The sequence below is a fragment of the Arvicanthis niloticus genome, chromosome 2 (assembly GCF_011762505.2).
Source record: "Arvicanthis niloticus isolate mArvNil1 chromosome 2, mArvNil1.pat.X, whole genome shotgun sequence".
Taxonomy (NCBI): Eukaryota; Metazoa; Chordata; class Mammalia; order Rodentia; family Muridae; genus Arvicanthis; species Arvicanthis niloticus.
Window position 1 is genome coordinate 35,589,890 of NC_047659.1, and position 20,453 is coordinate 35,610,342.

Below are 20,453 nucleotides of genomic sequence, written 5' to 3' on the forward strand. Positions count from 1 at the left end.
TGTCTCCAAGAAGGCTTCATGCACTTGTATCTTGTGACCTGTAACTTGAGTGTGCAGGCCCCCTTTCCCATCACTGGCACTTCCTGTGGGTCCATCTGGTGGGTGCGATGCTCTACCTGGGGCCATCACTAGGTTATAATTCTGGTGAAGAGCATATGTTTATCATATATTTTATCATAAAACATAGACTTAGGCTTTCTATAATTTTCATAATATACAAGAAGTTTTTATGCTTGAGATAACATTGTTTCCTCATTGTATGTCTTGCTACTTTGCTTTTTTAATTATATTTTTATTTAATTTTGAGAATAAAATTAATATATTTTTAATCTTGTAGCATCTAGAATGTATGAAACCTTTATAAACTTTTTCTGATTTAGCAAATTCTTATGAAGCATTTATAGTGAACCTGGATTTGAGCTCAGAGAAATTTCTAGTTATGAAATGACTCTGTATGCTGACTGTTCTTGCTGAGGTGGCACAGGTCTGCAGGCAGCAGAAGAGGGACCACACCACTGCCAGGACAGCTGTGCTCCATCCATGCAAGATACAGCAAGCGATGTGTCAGCCTGTTTTGTTTGTGTACAAACATAGGATATTACTTACACACTAAGCTGAGGATGATGTCACCATGCACCACAGTCTCATGGAAATACTTGGTCCATCCCTGACCAAGATGTCATTTATGCTGTGTTCCATGCTTTGACCTTTAAATGGTAATCACAGAGAAGAAGGCATGCTCTAGTTGGTCCCCATCGTAAAGTGACTCAGCTGGAGAATGAATTTTAGCAAATTAAACTTAATAAATTTTTACTAGGAAGTCTACTTCTCTCTTGCTACAAAGAAAGTTTCTTTTTAAAAACACACAGCATACAGAATCCCTTTCATACCAGGCCTTCCTTCCTGTCAAACTTGAGCAGTTTTTATCTTCAAGCCTAACACTTGTCCTGTTGACTAAGACCTGAATTGGGATGTATGATTTTAAGCTCTCCGTGATTTTCTCAATTGTTGATGGTGCCACGTTCCTATTTCTAGGCTTACGGAGTTCCTATGCCAGTCAGCATAGTCAGCTTGGGCAGGACCTCCGTTCAGCTGTGTCTCCTGACTTGCACATCACTCCTATATATGAAGGGAGGACCTACTACAGTCCAGTGTACCGCAGCCCAAACCACGCGACCGTGGAGCTCCAAGGATCACAGACGGCATTGTACCGCACAGGCTCAGGTGGGCCCTGTGTCCTGCCTTCCTGATTTTCTTGTCCCAACAGGAGTGAGATTTTATTGAGATTGGGTTCTTTATTAGAAGAAACTCATGTTTCACATTTAATTATCAGATAAGCATCTGTGACAGCAGATCAATAAACAGTAAGCCAGAAGTTCATTTAGCTCATACTTAGGGGTAAAATTTTTTAAAATAGTTAATCCAATCAATGAAGATAGTGATTGTGCTGTTAATTAAGAGATAAATTTGTAAAGCTATAACTATGATTCCCTCAGATTAGACTTATATCACATAGAGAAAGGCAACCATTTGCTGAGATATTTCTTCGTGATTTTTGTTGCCGGAAGCAAGTGTTGAGATGATCCAGATGAGTGACTTGCTGTCTCTTAGCAGGCCTGGAGGTGAAGGTCACGTGCCATCACTCTTTCTCAGTGTGGGATTTCCTGTGAGAGACTAGACCAGGACAGAATGCAGTCAGAGCGTGTATAAACAAACAGGTTGCTGAGCCTCACACCCAATCCTTACCTTTTTTCTTATGCCGTGGCTTCTGCTAAATCTGAAGCTGGAAGCTGTAGCATTTGTGGTATGCATTGCCAGAGGTGCTGCAGGGTAGCTTGAGAGGTCCCAGAGGTAGCTTCCAGCATCCAGGAAACCCGTCATTTTACAGATTTATAATATGCCCACTGAAGCCCGGCCAGCAGTAACAGCCCTCCCAGGCACATCTCTAGAGAAGACTATGTTGTTTCTTTATCAGAGATGGACAGTGCTGCCCAATGAAAGGGTCTCAGTGAAGAAAGGTCCCTGTGTTCTGACTCTATAAGCAGGAAAAGGATTGAGGAAAGGTGAACGACCTTGCTGATTTCAGCAAGACTTGAGTACAGCAGTGAGAGACGCTCCTTTATCAGGACAGAAGTGTTCAGTGCAGCGTACAACTGCTTTGTACATCATACCATTTAATAATTTCTGGAAAAAGCCATAGAATTAAAATCTGTCTTTCTCGTGACATAGATTTTTTTCCAATATTATCAAGACCTGTAGATATAGAAGTAAAGTATATATCAAAGAAATATTGAAAAGCTTGAAGAGTTAATTATAAATTTCAGTAAAAAAAAGAAAAACCTTGTTTTTAATCACTAAATTAAAATTATGAAATGATACCATTCATTTCTGAGATTAATTTCTTATAATTTTTCTGAGGTTTTAATTTTCTAAAGCTTAATGTAGCCAAGCCCATAAGTAGACCCCTAGCTTCATTGGCTTTCTTTTCTTGTTACCTCTTTTAGTTCTTAAGCTAGGTTTATGAAATCCAAAAATAAACAGCCAGTGCAATTGCCAAATGTTTAATCCTATTTAAAAGTAAAAATATATAGATATAGATATAGATATAGATTGTATGTTTGAAAAGTGTGACTTTGTGAAGAACATACTAACCTTTCCCAAAACGTTGACTTTGTAGTAGGTATTGGAAATCTACAAAGGACATCTAGCCAGCGAAGCACCCTTACATACCAAAGAAATAACTATGCTCTGAACACAGCAGCTACCTATGCGGAGCCCTACAGGCCAGTACAGTATCGACTCCAAGAGTGCAGTTACAACAGGCTGCAGCACACAGGACCAGCTGATGATGGTGCCACGAGATCCCCATCAATAGACAGCATTCAAAAGGACCCCAGGCAAGTACCAGAGGGACACTGCAGTACACGCCGTATCACACCAACCACTTCCACCGTTTTGTCTTCTTGACCTGTCAAGTCTGGTAGCATCAGTAATTCCTTATCTCTGCTACTTCTACCCATGTAGGTCATTGAGGCGGACTTCATTTTTTTTTAAAGCTCATTGCTTCTTTTCATACTTTAATTACAGCTTAGAGAACACACAGATCTGTGGGAATGTGTGTAGCATTCATCATGTAGGTATTGGACTCCACTGGCTCCCTGGGAGGGCCTGTGTGAATTAGACAAAAGACTGAGAAGGATCACCCACACATACACACACACCTTTGCCTGACTGACTCAGGAAGTTCATATATTAATCCTAAATCTAAAAAGATGAGTGTACATTTCCGATTGGGTTAGTCAGTGATAGGTAGAGCTTTTAGCAATAAGGTCCTTTTAAGAAGCTTTGCGCCATTTAGAAGATGATGTACAAGGAATTTTTATCTCACAAACAAAAACTATTTGACAGATAGTAGGAATGTATGTGTTCTTGTTTTATTTTGTTTGGCAACCTAGCTAAAGACAAGCCACTTGGTACTTGATTGAGTCTTAAAAATTGGCCTCCTCTTTAGTGAAAGTCATTTCAAACACTCAGAAAATATGTTTCAAAACTAAAAGAATTTTTGTTTCTGAAAGAACAGAATCATTACTAAGTTTTGAACAACTTTGGTGTTATTTTAAGGCATAGATTATTAGCAAGATTTCATTCACTCTCCGCCCACAATTGTCTCACTGGGAAGTCGCTATAATTATCCATTTGAATTTAACAACCTACCAACTTATTCTAATGACTGAACTAAAATTAGTGAGGTTCTGGTCACTGAATAAGTAAAGGCTTTAGATGAGTGGGAAGCCGCCGACTCACTGAAGCCTCCGCATGAGTTTGCATTTGCTTCAGGCCTAGGCATACATTTTGGTTTTGTAGTCCTGGTTTACCACTTTGAGCTATCATAAGGGCTTTTCATTTTATAATGGAGATTTTTTTTTTTTACTATAGCACCTTATATATTATTGTCAGAAAAAAAAATCTTATTTAATTTTCTAAAGTCTTCAGAATGACAAAATTCTGTGGTACCCAACACATACAGAATTCCCCCAAAGTATTCATAATTGAGGGTAATTTGATACCCTAGCTACACCTGGAAGATAATATCAGCTGCCTGTAGGAACTAGAAAGAGTGATTGGAGTTCCAGTTGAAGATGCGCTCTGAAGGCCTCAGCTTTGACCTCTATGTGAACTGATTCACTGTAAAGGAAAGTTTCACAGATGGTAATACACTCTGCTATTTGTGCTATGGCAGTGTCAGAGTCTAACGCATAGACTGTTGGGGCAAGCTCTGATTGTGTGCAGCTTCGCGCAGTGCTGTTTGTAAGATGAGCAGATGGTCATTCTACAGTGGCAGGTACGTTTACTGTAGCTGGCCTGGAATCCCGATGAATGAAGACTGAGCACTCAACTCAGAATCAGAGTCTCATGACAACTGCTATTTCTCAGCTATGAAAATAACCACGGTAACGTTTTCATCATCCTTAAACGTTACTGTTCTTACTACATAACTAGCCTGACAAATTCTCTATGAGACTGGAAATCGCTGATGTTTACTACAAAGAAGGGAATCTGTAAGGATTTAGTTTTTAGGTTTGGGGGGTTGTTTGTTTTTCATAGTTTTGTTGGTTTTTTAGTCTTTTGAGACAGGCTGTGGCTATGTAGCTCAGGCTGGCCGGGGTGTCAAGATTTTCCTACTTCGGTCTTTTATCTTCATGCTGGGATTACAGATATGTGCCACCAGGCCCAGCTATGACTTAAAAACAAACAAACCAAAGGGTCTCAGCTTGGAAACAAAAGTTATCAGTTGTACAAATAGTTTCTCTGCACAGACTCAGTAGAGAGCATTTCCTATGGAAGATGGTGCTCCTTCAGTGCTGGCCTCTTCCTCCAGCTGGCCCTTTTTCTATCCTGGCCTTTATGTCACTGTCATACGCATTTTAACACCCATAATATAGTGCTGTTACTAAAAAATGGTCACTTTGGAAGAAATGAAAAGAAATAAAAGCAAATATTTTTAAAGATCCACCTTTCCCACTAAAGATCTTCCTATAAACCCAGGCCTCCATCTGTCTCACCTCCAGCAGCTTAAAGAATTTGGTTTGAGTTCTTTAAGCCTCAGTTTATCTTAAATGATTTTGTCTTGATTTTCAGGATATTTTTGCTACATATAAAATTCAGGATTTATAAGTGTGAATTTTTTTTCTTTCAGTACTTTTAAAGGTGTTATTCATTGTCTTCAGACATCTATTGTTTTTTGGTGAGAAATAAGACATTATTGTACCCTTCTTGTTCTGTCATCCACTCTCTCTCAGCTGCCTTTGTCTGTTCCTCTCCACTCTCAGCAGTTTCTACTATGACGAGCTTAAGTGTGGGGCTCTGCATCTGACCAGATCGGGATTCTCAGACTCTTTGAATGTACATTGACAGATTTGCCAAAATTAGAAAAATAATCAGCTTTTATTTCTTTAAATTCTGCCCTCCACCCCCTCTTCTCCTTCTGGGATTCTAGTCCCATGTATGAACGTTGCCCTGTGACTGTGAGAGTGAGCAAGCTCCCTCTGGCTGGATCGCTTCTAGTGCTGCCTTCACACGGATCATGCCTTCTGCTATAACCTCATGTGTGTTCGGCTCATGCCCCCCCCCCCTTTTTTTTTTTTTTTTTTTTTAATTTTAGATACTTTCTTTTTCTTTTTCTCTTCTTTTCCTTCTTTTTTTATACATCACCTGGTTCTTTTTCTGTAGTTTTCATGTTCCTGTCTACTCACTCACTCCATCATGGTATTCTCTTTGTTGTGGTTGGCTTTTGTAACAAGATCTCACGGAAACTTGCAGACTGCCCTAAAAAGAAAGCGTCCTGCGTCTGCTGGGATCTCAGGGCTCCTCCTCCACCACCCAGCTTTTTTTTTTTTTTTTTTTTTTTTTTTTGTCTTTAAACACAACTAGAGCAATTTTATATTCTTCCTCTAAAAAGTCCAAGATTGGGAACACTTTGGTTTTGTTTGTACTGTTGCTTTTTATCACAGCATTTCAGTGATTTTTAATTATCTGCTGGTTGTTGTAAACGAGGAAATCAGGATTCGATGTTTTCCTGCTACAATGCTGAGTGTCGTGTGGCAGATAACTAAGTCACTAGCAGATCCTGTTGACACAGCCAACACTGATTTTGCTCTTTGAGAATTCTATTCCAGATGTGTCCTAGCCCTAGAATATTAATCGACCTTATTCTGAGGCTGGGCCCTAGCAGCTCATAAGCCTTTGTGGGCTTGTGACTTAAATTCTGAGAGACTCACATCTGTACTCGAACAAGTCTGGAGTCCAGTGGCACCTACTGTGTGTTCAGCTCTGTCGCACAGTCGTTATTCTGCACCAACGAGTCCCTTTTGAATGTCCTGTCCGTACCTCCTGACTTTCTTAGCACCAACAAACTCCAGTCTACCCCGACCCCCAGTCCTTACCTCACTCCTAACCCAACATGACAAATCCATCCTGCACTCTTTTAGCCTCAGGCTCTTGCATTATGGGACAGAAAATGCTATACCATTTCTAAGCAAAAAGCCAGGTAGCTGTGGGATTCCTTGGGTATTGTCTCATCTCAAGGACTTCGTTCTTGTGTTATTATCCTCAGTTTTGTAGTAGTTTATGGAACATCAAAATCAGAACCATAGCTAAAAACAAAAGTCAAGGCTTAGGTTGTGATGAAGCAAACCCTGGCAGATGTTGCCCGGTTAGCATGGGAACTGGAAGCAGTCTTCCCAGGGTACATTTCTGCCAAACATAAGTCAGTGGTGCTGATGCCAACTATTGCCCTGCTCCTGCTAGAAGCTACTCTTCGCTGTCTGGCCCTCCTGGCTCTCGGGTATGTCAGAAAATCTTAACCATCACTGTACCACTTAAAGAGAGAGTGTCTGCAGTAAACGTGAGTCATCAGAAAGGATTAAGCCTCACTTGTAGCTTCTGTCAGTTATAGTTCAGCCTTACACAATAGGCTTTACATAGTTTTTTTTTTTTTTAAATCATAAATGTTTAACACAGTTGAGTATAGAAAAGGGAAGCTATTACAGAAAATGTTCCTCCTTGGAAAGACTCGTTTTTCACAGATGATTGTTACTAACTATACACCATCACACCTAACTTCCAGAGCCCTTCTCTAAGGCAGGCAGAGACAACAGTTTGACCTCTCTTACTTCACAGATGAGGGAACTGTACTCTGAACACTCAGCTGATTTCCAAAGTAACAGTGACTGAAGAAGTGCCTAGGGCCTCAGCCTAATTAATATGACTCCGATCCCTGCTGTGTTTCTCTTTTTTTGTCTGTATGTATGGTGTGCGTACTGTGTGTGTGTGGGTGCACATAGATGTGGGTGCATGCAGGGGCCGAGGGTTCATCTTAGAAACCGTTTTCAGTGGCCCATTTACCCTGCTCAGGCTCTCACAGAAATGGTGAGTCTGCTAGCCGGCTTTCCAGCCAGTCCTATCTCCCCCTTCTGAGGCTAGGATAAAGGCAGACTGGCATAGCTACTGAGCACTGTGTGGGTTCTGGAGAATTCTTAGATCATCTGGCTGCCAGGCAGACTTTTTCCCCAGTTCATAACTCGTGTTTACTTTCTAGTTCCTTTAGTGAGGAACACGTGTTTCTCTACCTTCTACCTACGTACCAAATCCAGCTCCTCGTCTGTATCCAATGATATTCAGGAGTATTTGCCTCAGGGGGAGCAGCAGTGGCAAATGATGGGGCCAGATGCATGTAAACTGGATAAATGCTAGCTTGTGCCATTGCTGCGAAGGGCATATGGGGCCCTGTGTTTAGGGCCACGTCTTAATCAGCATTTGTAGCTTTAGCAACTGGTGATTCCTATAACTTACTAGGAATACACCAGATATTCATTTGCATGGGTGTTATTTGTGAATATGTATAGGTATGAAATGAAATGGCCCTTTGAAGTAGACTGGAAAATTAATGCTTGGAGCCTTCTCAATCCACGTGACTCTGGGCTCTATAAACTTTAGGGGTGGCAGGGAGGGGAAGGCTTGTCTTGAGTTTAAGCCAGCATGAGCTAGAGAGTAAGACCCTGAGTCAAAAGGACAAAGAAGAAAAGAGAGTATAAAATATTTCTATGTTCTTGAAAGTTTTTCCTTATAACTTTCAAGCAATCCTCAGTGTGCCCCTTGCGCTGTAGGCCGCTACTGCTCAGATCCCCGCTAGCACTGTTCACTTCGATTCCTCATTTCAGTGGCGTCTTGTATCGTGTGCTGTGGTATCTGGCTTCCTTTGCTTAAAACAAAAAGTCAGTGCACAGTGCTGAGTATACCATAAACTCATTTCTATTGGCAGGTATCATTCCATTATATAACTACATCACAGTTGACCTATGCCCCTTTGGTAGAGACCTGGGAGACCTCCAAATAGCCTACTGCAAACAACATTTATTAGTTAGTGTCCATGTACAGAAGCACAGCTCACCAATAGAAGTCTCCATTGGTTATTAATATGAAAAGTAGTTTTTATCAATTTACTCAGTGTGAATTCATTATTTTCATTAAAGTTTAATGGCATCCATCCCTTAGTGGGAGTCTACATATTTGTTATTATGTGAGCCATTTCTTTCATGTAAAATAGACATTTTGGCAAAAATTCTAAACAGTAGACTGGTCAGATGACATCATAAAATTGTGACAGTTTGATGCTACCAGAAAAGAAGTATAAAGAGTCTGTATTAAAGGTGATATATGCTCATGTCATTATACAATGACATGGGAGAGATGCACAGGCTCTGTCCAGCTGTTGACTGGCTGTGACCAGCTCCTGCTCTCTCATATGCACATACCAATCATATGGAATTGAAGAATAAGAGAGATCTCACAGCTGGGAGGGCCCGACTCAGAATATGTGTTCCTGTCTCAAAGCACACTGCTTAATAATAATACAGATTCTGGAAAATATAAATGTCGGGAAGGTTCAGAAGTGGTGTTCCCTGGACATAGCATCTCTGGCAAGTTCCTTGTTTCTTTTTCGCACTCCTCTGTGTTTCTGTCTCATGATCACAGCAACTCTGACTGTTAAGGTCTCCGAACAGTCACCATGATTTCCCAGCATATCTGTGATTAGCAGCTGGTAACAGCTTTGTCCTTTCCCGTCAGGCCTCCCTGTCCTCGGGTGTAACATCTCACTCAGCTGCATCCTTAGATGGGTAGGAAGGCACAGAATTAAAGTCTACAGGAGGAGCTCTGAAGTGGGAACTGCCCATATTGACAATTCCCTTTGTTCCCCTGACCCTTTCTCTGTGTCTGTGCACCATGATTTCTTTAAGATCACAGCATTTCAGCCTCTGCATACGTTGATTGGGAAAGATTATTTTCAAATAGATAACATTAAGATTTTTGTAACTTCTCATGTCTGCCTTTGCTGAACTTTTCCTCCTATCAGAAATGTGGAGTCCCCTGAGCTACATTTCTGATGCTCTGCCTCTTCCGTGTAGGGAGTTTGCCTGGCGCGACCCTGAGCTGCCAGAAGTCATTCACATGCTGCAGCACCAGTTCCCGTCCGTCCAGGCAAATGCTGCGGCCTACCTGCAGCACCTGTGCTTTGGCGACAACAAAGTGAAGATGGAGGTACGAGCCCCAGAGCCTGCCTGACCTGGGAACACAGTGCCTGCCACATAGCAGCTAGCTTTCTGTTTTAAAATGCTTGGGGATGTGGGGGACTAGAAAGATGGCTCTGCAGGTAAGAGCCTTGGCTGTTTATCCAGAGGACCCAGGTTTGATTTGGAGCAAGGATCTAGGGCCCTCTTCTGGCTATTGTGGGTACTGCACACACAGGCAAACACCCGTACATGTAAACTGTAAAAATAAGAATAATTACTAAATGACAAGAGTTGAGGGTGTTGTCAGTGGCACAGCATGTGCTTGTAAGGCCCTAGGTTCAAAATCCTTAGCACAATGAAAAATACTAAAAAAAATAACATTTCTTTTTGAAGTGATCTTAATTTCAGATTCTCTTTTACTTCCTGACTGTACATTTCATTGCCTCTCAGGAAAACCTGGGAGAGTGTGCTGCCTGGAGTGCTTTCAGCCTTGTCACAGCTCATCCACTCAGTTAGCATATTTATAAACCATGAAGCAAAAATCAATTTAACCTTAGCTTTAGAAATATTTTCAAAGAATCTATTAGATAAAAAGAAAAAAAAATGACTGCGTTCACTGAACTAGAGAGTTACTGTATTTCATGAGGTTCTGGTCAAGACAAGTGTTTTGCTGTTTACAGAAACAGTGAGTTACTGGTTACTGGCCAGTGTTCAGTAGCATGTAGATTCTTTTAATACTTCAGACCTTATCCTCCTGCAGTGACACTTATTATCTGCTCAGTATGTAAAACAAGGTAACAGCCACAGACCTGAACATGGATGTAAATAAAGCCTAGCAGCGTACAAGTAAATACTGAAGAATTCACAAATGGAAGAGGCTGTGAAGCAGTAGCCTGGAGAACCAGGTCTAGCTGTCCCTTCCTGTGTGGCCTCTGAGCATCTGTGGGCCACACTTGTTTATTTACTCCACACATTCATTCCTACAGGGAAAATGTCAAGCCCAGTGTGCGTGCTGGTGCCCAGAATGTGACTGGCCTGCATGCAGGTACCAATCCCCCAGATCTCCCTTCTCTTTTTAAGCCCTGTGCACAGGAAAGGAACGCTCTCTTAGAGACTGTCCGTAGAATTTTCAGCAGGCATGCTCCATAATCCCACCATGTCAGACTGTGCAGCCATCAATCTGTCGCATATGACTCAGGCCTGGTACCTCATTGTTTTCACCCCAGGTGTACAGGCTAGGGGGAATCAAGCATCTGGTTGACCTACTGGACCACAGGGTGTTGGAAGTTCAGAAGAATGCTTGTGGTGCCCTTCGAAACCTTGTGTTTGGCAAGTCTACAGATGAAAATAAAATAGCAATGAAGAACGTTGGTGGCATCCCTGCCTTGCTGCGACTGTTGAGAAAATCCATTGATGCAGAAGTAAGGGAGCTTGTTACAGGTGGGTAGAGAGCGTGGTCTTGTCTAGGGGGATGCTGGAACAGTCTAGACTGTGCCCTTGCAAAGTGGCACTGAAAAGGCCTTGGAAGCAGAGCTGTAAGTGATAGCTGAGGTGCTGGGCAGGTGGGAGGGGCCAGCTGTTGTTCACAGCTGGGGAGGCCATGCTCCCAGAAGGCACTTGAAGTGTTCTGGCATATCAGCTGCTGTGCGGGTCGGTACATAGGCACTCACGCTGCTGGCCCTTCCTTAGCTAGCCAATGTTTCACGGCGGTCCTGATATCCCTAATGCGTTTTCTTTTCTGTTTTTCCTTCATTTATTTCTCACAGAAGAAATAAGGCCTTTCTGGACTTTTAGAGCTAAGTTTTTCCTTGCATGAAACCCTTATATCACCTTTCCTGAGTAGGCCTCAAAGAATTTGTAAGATTTACTGCTAAACAGGAAGAAAGTACACAAAGTTCCGTAGTTTTTTTGGTTTTTTGGTTTTTTGGTTTTTGTTTGTTTGTTTGTTTGTTTGTTTGTTTTTTGAGACAGGGTTTCTCTGTGTAGTCCTGGCTGTCCTGGAACTCACTCTGTAGACCAGGCTGGCCTCGAACTCAGAAATCCTCCTGCCTCTGCCTCCCAAGTGCTAGGATTAAAGGCGTGCACCACCACTGCCCGGCACCTTTTCTGTTTTTTTAAAGGTAGGTATGTTGATTTGAAGTGGAGACAGTCTGCACATGAGAAGGGCTCATGTCCTTCTGCTTGGGGCAGGCATGTCAGCCCACGTGCTCGCTTGCATGCCTGCCTCTCATTTCATCGCCCCTGGATGCAATACACTTCCCTTTGTGTAGAACACAGGGTTTCCTAAGATGTGGCCCCTGGTCTTGAAGAGGGACATGGGGGATGTAGTTCAGAAACAGTTATATCCTATGTAGTCTTCCAATATAAAACTATAAACACCTTCTGATAGTTCTTCCAGAGATTTCTGCCTAAAGCTTTTTTGACTTTTAAGAAACATTTTTTTTTCAAATATACATGTGTGGTAGAGAAAATCAAGAATCATTTTATAACCACGTACTGTTGGCAGTAATCATTTTAAGTGGAATGGTTGCTGATGAGGTGGTCCTTTGAAAATTTTGGAAAGGGGATGATCAACCTGAAATGATCAAATGCAATGGTGAATGATTAATATGGAAATGTATCTGTCAGATCTCACATGCAGAGGACGTGAGAACCCTATTTCCAGTTCCCAGAGGCTATTATTCTCAGCTTGATTTCAGTGTAAACATTGGTTAATGTGAAACTACCAAGTCATACTATACGTCTAGAAAAATTGCTTGCTTGTGTTTGTATATGGACAACATATGTGTACACATATGTTGAAGCCCATGACCTAGGGAGAAAATAAAGTTAGTTGTTCCATTTCTCAGTTATAACATTCAGTTGTACCAGACTTAACCTGATGACTGTTCAGAAGAAATATGTAAGAAAAAGTGAACCCTGCTATGTCTTCAAGCCAGAGAGCATCAGGAGACCCTTAAATCCTTCCAAAGCAGATATTTATAAGTTGTTTAAACTGTACAATCACAGAGGGTCTGAAGTGGGTCTCAAAACCCATCTTGTCTGATCAGCCACACAAGACATGAGACTCTGTACCAACAGCCCCAGTGAGTTTGCATCGGCTGGAGTGGCAGACTTGTATAACTCCTAATCCAAGCTTGAGCATCAAGGTTAACACATTCGTTATGAATGAGAAGGCAAGGAACACCAACGCTAGGGAGCTCATTTTGCCCAGTAACAGCCCCAGCAACCAATTCTGCCCTACAGCCAATCTCCAGGACCCCTCTTACCCACAAACCTTTGGTCTGAACCCCCCTCCCTGGGAGAAACACAGCTGCAGTTGTTCGGTAAAACCCTCCCTAAAATAGAGCATTATCTGTCTGAGTGAATGCCATCCATAGAGACTGTGGCTCTGAGGCTTGATATTTTGGCCTCTGTAGGTGTGGACTAGGAGTTTGTCAGTGATAATCAAAACCAACTTAGAATCAAAATGTTTAAGGCCAACAGACTTGAATTCAAACTGCTAATAATTTGAAGAAATTACTATACACTTGAAAGTAGGTCTTCTGTTCTTCACAATATTAAGTAATTCAACCTAGTTATTAAATCCAAAGTCTTTTCCTCCTTTGTCCTCTTTGTTTCCATTTGGCAATTTTTACTATACAAGTGAAGAAATTTTAACTATTCTGAAAAAGATGTTTTGCATTTGCTTTAAATGTAATAACTACCCAGGGCCTTGTATTTTTTTGGCCACATTTGCACTTTCAAGGGAAAAAAAAAAAAAAAAAACTTTTTGCCAAGATTATTCTCCCAAGACAGTATGGCTGTCTTTGCTAATTAAAATGGTTTCTCGAACACATAACATGATTCTTGTGCTTCTTTCATTGTGTTGAACGTTTTTCCATAGTGAAATATCCTGTGCTTTCCATGTACCTACCGCTGTGTGCATGGTGCTTTGAGTTGATCTCTCTTCCCCAGTGGGCATTTTGCTGTCCTGTGCTTAAATACAAAGTGAACTGCCCCTCCATTGGGCTTTGCAGTCGGTGTCTTCTAGGCCACAGCTGTGATCCCAAGGAAGCATCTTGTCACTAAAAATGATTATTCAATTGTATTTCTGAGCTAGGAAACATGAGTTTATACATATTGAACGATCTGGAAACACCCTATGTTAGACTGTAGAAACTGGAGACACTACAAAGAACCTGAGGGCCTAGCTTGTAAAGAACTAGGTGTCCTGTAGCTCTCACTCTTATTCCTCACACCAAAGAATAGCCATTGTTCTTCAGTAATAATAGGATGAGTTCTTCTCACTTCTGTATTCACTCTTTCCAAGTTAGCAGAGTATTTCCCCACTCACGGTTCTGAAATTTGAAATTCAAGCTACCCATTGCAAATGCCACCCATTGCAGACACCACCCATTGCAGACACCACCCATTGCAGATGCCACCCATTGCAGACACCATGCAGAACACGAGCCACACCATCCCTCCCCCATCACTAGCTTCATATTTCTCATTAGCTTCATATTAGGTGATGGTTAAGTTTTTAAAAAGATACCTGCTAAGGAAAACCAGGTGATCCGGGCAAAGGTTTAGCAAACAGTAGGTCCTAACAAGAGTTGGTCATTCATATATAAAGAACCATATGATTGCAGGATGAAATTCTATTTTTGTTTCTTTGACCTCAATAATATGCCTTCTATACAGCCATTTGTAACTTGATCAAGACAGGAGGCAGTCCATTACTTTCCTGCTTTTCTGGACCACTTGAGCTATTAGGAGCTGTGCGTGCTATTTTCAGAAATCCAGCATCAGCCCTTCCCACTTCCCAGCCATAATTAGTAAGAATCCTTACCACCTGCTCTACTTATAACAATAATAATAAAATCATTCATCACAAGTCTCCAGCCACCCTTCCTCTTTCTGTCTCATTTCAAGCCATAAAAATTTGTAATGAAAAAAAATGACAAAAAAAAAAAAAAAGAAGTATAATTGGTACTATCCCAAAATAGTTCATTATAGATGGGCCAGCTCTTAGTGCAGAAAGAAAAAGAACTTAGAACTTGAAAACTCCCTGAAGAAGTCTCTGTTCCCAGCAGTGCATCTTCGCACGCACCCTGCATCACAGGTGAGAAACTCGGGCACAGAGAAGTTGAGTTCCTGGCACAGGCTGACGTCTTCCCTCCCCCAGCACAGGCTACTGAGAAATGCTAAACAGAAGCAACTCTGGGCATTCGAATGCCTGTTTTCAAGTACTTCCCCTTCTATGGAGGTAGCAACTGAAGGAAATCTCAGAATCCTAATTACTTGAATTTTACCCAGTATTGTAGGGAGCTCTCCTGGAACTCCACCAATACACTCATGTCAGGCTAGTGACCAACATAATCCTAAAGTTTCAGCTCACTGCAATGGGACTTTTAGTCTTGTGAATCTGTCAGGAGTGACAGTCTGAGTCTGATGCACCTTTGTGCATGGAATAATAGGCCCTAATGTCTGAGTGAGGCAGCCAGGTGGGAAACTAAAGTCACACAGAGAACTTGGTCGGCTAGCATTGGTCAGAGGAGAATTGCACTCCCTCGGTAGCCTTGGCAGCCTATATATGAGGAAGTTAGGTCACACACGAGGAGGCTCCAAATCACATCCTCAGTGTTCCAGCCTCGCCCTCTGCCTGGTACCCTGTAGTTTACAGGGTTACTCGCTTGTCTCAGAGCTTCTGCTGATGATTTAGTGCAGGTACAGATGAGAAAGTGACCTTGGACACACAAGTCAGGGTATGGTATACATCTTAAGTCAGTGGTTCTCAACCTGCATGCCCCCTTGGAGGTCTAATGACCCTTTCACAGGGCTCACATATCAGATATGCTGTATACCAGATATTTATATTACGATTCATAACAGTAGCAAAATGACAGTTATGAAGTAGCAATGAAAATAATTTGTAGCTGGGAATCACCACCACATGAAGAACTGTATTAAAAGGTCACAGCATTAGGAAGGTGGAGGACCACTTCCTTAAGTGACTCTCTAGATAACTAATTCTCTTTGCTCATATGACACTCTTTGTCAGAATCTGTGTCACCAGCAAAACAGGGGTTGGAGGTGGGGGTCACTGTACTCCCTCCAGCTCTACCTCAGGGCTTTCCCCGGTTCCCTTATGCAGCCTGCATGTTCCATTGTACCTGCTTCCAACAGAAGGAGCCGGCTCTATGTCCCTCGTGGGCAGCCATCAGCATTCCTGAACTGTAAGCTGATTTCCTGAAGAAATGCCATTCCGGGGAACACTGAACTACACAACCATGTGGTGTCGTTAATCTCACAACACCCACCAAGTGGCAAAGTTACCTCAGCATTGAACAAGTTGAAGTACAAATGCCATCCTATAAAAAAGAGACCCCTAGGTGTGTGTAGATTAGTTGTTGCCATGACTAACCTGTGTGATTAGAAGATCATAGAAACACAGGTAAGTGCTTATGTTTTCCTGACACCAAAGACCTAACCCTCTCATGACCTTCATGTGAGAGAAATTCTGAGTAGCAGAAGCAAGCTTCTTTACATTGAGTGTTTGGGCAGGGTCCTCCCAGGGCAGCGGCTGCAGCTAGCCTCCATTCTCCACAACTCCTGTCTAGGAACCTTTGTTCCCTCAGACTCAGCACCCTTGCTCCACCACAGCCACACCTGAGGGAGCTCTGAAGTGAGCCAGGCAGAGCCAGGCCAAAGCCAGCTGAGCCAAGAGAAGGGTTCCCACCCAGAAGACCTGTCAGGAAGATACCATGGCCCATGCCTTTAGGCCAAGAGCAGCTTTATATGGCCTGCTCTAGGGGCCATTGGGCCCTCCCTATAGATGTTGCCCCTTTAGAACCCTGAAAATTATTGTATGCTACCATGATATTTTTTTCCTCAGAATTTATCCACAGAAAGGCATTTTTTTCTATAATTGAAGACAGTGCTCTTGTCTCACTCATAATAATTGCTTTCTCATTATTCCAATTCCATTTCATTTTTATAATTTGCTGATGGCATTGTGGCCCTGGTAGGAAGCTTGAGCAATTAGCCTGAAGCTGCAAATGGCAGGCATTTGGATGGCAGTGTTCTCTCCTCAGTTACCCCTCCGACTTCCTCATTCTGTCAACAGCACCCTATTTTCACACACACGCAAACTGTCGGCTCATCTTTACCACCACCAGCAGCTGCTTCAAGCCCCAAGTTCTCACAGATGGTTCTCTGTCTCACTCACCACCTCACCACTGTCCCCTGACATGGGCTATGTGGTACCTGGTTCACCATTACTGAAGTAAGCACTGTGTCAGCTTTTCAGCCCTGCCCACCTTGCAGGCTATTCCAGGCCTCAAGCTATCCTCTCTTGCCCTTCCTCAATCATAGTCTTCCTAAGGAGTTCCCATCCCCTTTTCTTGGGACCTCTACCTTTCATACTCAGTGTGGAAGCCTCCAGCCCTGCTACCCAGAAGTTGCCATAATTTAAAACCATCCAGGAAGGACAATGCAGTATCATGTGATATTGAGGTATTTGGCCTCAAATGGACAGCTTTTCTTGCAGGCCCAGTGCTCTGGGCATTTCACCTCTATGGACTACTTGCTTCCCTGGTGACAAATGGTACTGTGCTTTATAGATCTGTGAGAAGATGTGTGGGGTGCCGGCAAATGCCATGTTCAAGCTGTGTTCATGTTTATCATAAGGCCTCCTAAGAGCATTTATCTCACCCGGGAACCTACCAACACCCAACGGAAGTGTCTTGGGAGTTGCATACATCTAAGTCTTCCAATGCCTGTCTTAAGAAAGGACAAAAGACTGTGGAATTCATTTTAATAGCATATTTTATTTGATCCAATAGTTAGAATATGACAATTTTAATCAATTGTGAGGTGTTTTGCATAGATTCTATACCAAGTCTTTATAATCTAGTGTGTTTCACACAATTCAATCAGGACTAGCCACCTTGCAAGTGCTTACTTAGCCTCGTGTAGCTGGTAGCTACGGCACTAGACAGCACAGGCCTATACAAGTTGAATGTCCCTTCCCTGGAATTCTAGAGATCAGGAGTGCTTCAAATTAAAGAATTTCCTAGACTTTAAAAATATTTACATTGACTTTAGTTTAGTATCCCTGATCTGAAAATCTGAAAACAGATTTTAAAGTATCTCAGATTTTGGACTTTTCTATTACTCAGCCTATATAGTGGTTGAGAGACAATAGTATAAGTTTTTAAAGTAGATGGTTTTATAGGGTGTAGATTTAAGACTGGCAGGCCATAGCAGGTGGCCATATTGTGGTAAAGTATAATCACCATAGCATCTTGATAGTACTATTCCCCTCCCCGCCACCACCACCCCCAAAAGCCACGGGGCAAAGGGGAGAGCGACCTTTAGAAACAGCCACAGAAAAGAGGCAGATGATGCTGTCCTGGGTTCTGAGTACTTAGCTGAAGGCTGGCTGGAGAATAATAATGAGTACATTCTTAGAGCAGGCTGTGTTCTGGATTAGAGACCACCACCCACCCACCTTCCACCACTGTTTCTCAAGAATGCTTGCAGGATGGGTGTGCATAGCAGCACCATGTTCTCCTGAGTCCATGGATGCAGTATAGTCAGAATGAGAGCATGGTCTAGACTAGGAAGTACTGACTGCTGCCCCAGCAACAGGAATATAATCACTGTCTAAGTTAGACACCATGACAGCAAATTTTACCATGGAAAACATTTCATTGGTGCTGGCTTACAGTTCAGAGGTTTAATCCAATGTCAGTGTGGTGAGAAGCACGGCGGCAAGCAGGCAGACGTGGTGTTGAACAGGCAGCTGAGAGTTTATATCAGGATTGACAGGCAGCAAGGAAAGAGAGACACTCGGCCTGGTTTGAGCATTTGAAACCTCAGCGGCCACCCACATTGAAACACTTCCAGCAAGGCCACACCTTCTCATAGTGCTGCTCCTTTTGAGCCTGTGGACGTCAGTCCTATTAAAACCGGCACAGGCTGACTCCTCTGGATATTCTTTCTGCCCCAGGACAAGGAAGATAAGTTATCCTCATCCTCCTTTGACATTCCTCATATCCCAGAGGCTGGGGTGGTTCTGTTTATCTTGTGGTCATCTTGAGAAAGGAGCTGAAGCCAAGGACATCAAGAAGTAACTGTCGGGGCTGGGAACATGGCTCTGATGTAGAGTGCTCACCTAGCAGGACACTGTCAGTTCAGTGTCCAGCACTGCAGAAATGAACAAGACACACTGGGATGGTCCTGGCTCACGGAAAGAAACAGTGCACTGAGTGGTTTGTAGTGAGCACTGGGTCTTCTTAGGCGGCTTCCTTTGGCAGTGTGTGCAGGTGCTTGATTTTTGATAATTTGGAAAGAGCATAAACTGAATACGATATAAACATAAATAGCTTAAGATGGCCTTTTCTGTCCGAGAGAGAAACACGTTTGTCAGCTGTTATGTATTCCCACTGCCAGTGAAAGCACTTTTTAAATGTTATTTGGTTTTTAATGTCCTTTTAAATATGTACTTTCAAGTAGTTGTTATTACTTTAATTAATCAGCAAAATCAGCTTCCAGTGTGAATACAAAACTATCAGTTGGGCATTAGATTACTTATGCAGCAGCTTTAAACACAAGCACTCTCAACAGTCTGTGGCGTAGGATTTATGTGAAATGGTATTTTAATTACTTTGTTCATTCTTTGTGAAGAAAACAAACTTTCATCTCCCGTGGCAGCTTTTGCTTTTGCTTATTGGTTACTGGTGATTATCTGTACTTTTTCTGGGATAGAGAATAAGCGGCATTTTCTAGAATCCACAGGAAATTCCGAGTACCTTCTCAATTCATTTGTATATGTAAAATCCCAGTCCTCAAAACAAAGAGCTAATTGCTTTAAAATAAATAAAACCTCCAGCTTCCTAAGCTAAATTATAACTTACTTTTAACTTTTCGACTTTTTGTGTGGGAACAAGGAGGTAATAGAACATGCCACTCCATAATTTTGAAGGAAATTTTATATTCAGATGTTAGAGCTGGAGGCTCCCCATGTTGCGGAGAATTCCAGGCTCACAGCTCTTTGTGTTTTGGTTTTTTTGTTGTTGTTGTTTTTGGTTTTTTTTGGGGGGGGGGTGGTGGTTTTTTTTGTTTTGTTTTTTTGGGTTTTTTGTTTGTTTGTTTGTTTTCGAAACAGGGTTTCTCTGTATAGCCTTGGCTGTCCTGGAACTCACTCTGTAGACCAGGCTGGCCTTGAACTCAGAAATCCACCTGCCTCTGCCTCCCAAGTGCTGGGATTAAAGGCATGCGCCACCACCGCCCAACAGCTCTTTGTGTTCTGATAAATCTTGATACATCTGGGAGCTGCTATATTTTCTACTCTGGTTGTAGAAATGAAAGACTGACTCTTACTGGTACACTGGTTTTACGACCAGTAAGTCACTGCAGCTGATCCAAAGATGGCATAATTAACTCATCTACTGGACGGTAGCACATCTTGCAACAAGTTGACATTTCTTCTTTCGGCAGACCATCCTTTCAGCCTTGCAGTCTGAGAGATGGGCATTTGTGGTAGAGCTCTTCTGATTCGGAGAGTTAGAACCAGGTGGCGGTACCAGTGTGAAGGGCAGCATTTCTACAGCAGCAGATTCGCTGAAGATCTGCAATGCTGTTTTGGCCCCTTCCCTGTGTTTATGGACCTTAGAGGCACACCTGAATGTTGTTTCGAGAAAAGTCACAGTCTGTTCTCTAAGCCTGGTAGGCAGAAAACAAAGGGAAATGTTATAAACAAACACATGAGATAAAATGAATCCATCAACAAGTATATGCCGGTCCCAACTATTCTGCGCATGTATAACAAAACATGAAAAGGAACGGATAGTTAGATAGCTGTCCACACATGCCTAATGAAATTCAAATTCAATT

The 20,453-nt window shown here is 42.3% G+C and overlaps 1 protein-coding gene across 20 annotated transcripts in view; it reads left to right on the forward strand.

Annotated features, from left to right (window-relative positions):
* Pkp4 (plakophilin 4) overlaps window positions 1-20,453 on the forward strand; it is a 203,984-nt gene that overhangs the window by 160,199 nt on the left and 23,332 nt on the right. For 15 of the 20 annotated variants that reach the window (XM_076928763.1, XM_076928766.1, XM_076928772.1 and 12 more), the window contains 4 exons: window positions 1,036-1,224; window positions 2,678-2,901; window positions 9,469-9,597; window positions 10,796-11,009. In XM_076928763.1, coding sequence (XP_076784878.1) covers window positions 1,036-1,224; window positions 2,678-2,901; window positions 9,469-9,597; window positions 10,796-11,009 — 756 coding nt within the window. The remainder of the gene's footprint in view (window positions 1-1,035; window positions 1,225-2,677; window positions 2,902-9,468; window positions 9,598-10,795; window positions 11,010-20,453) is intronic. The other 5 variants (XM_076928767.1, XM_076928769.1, XM_076928774.1 and 2 more) reach the window with 1 other exon arrangement.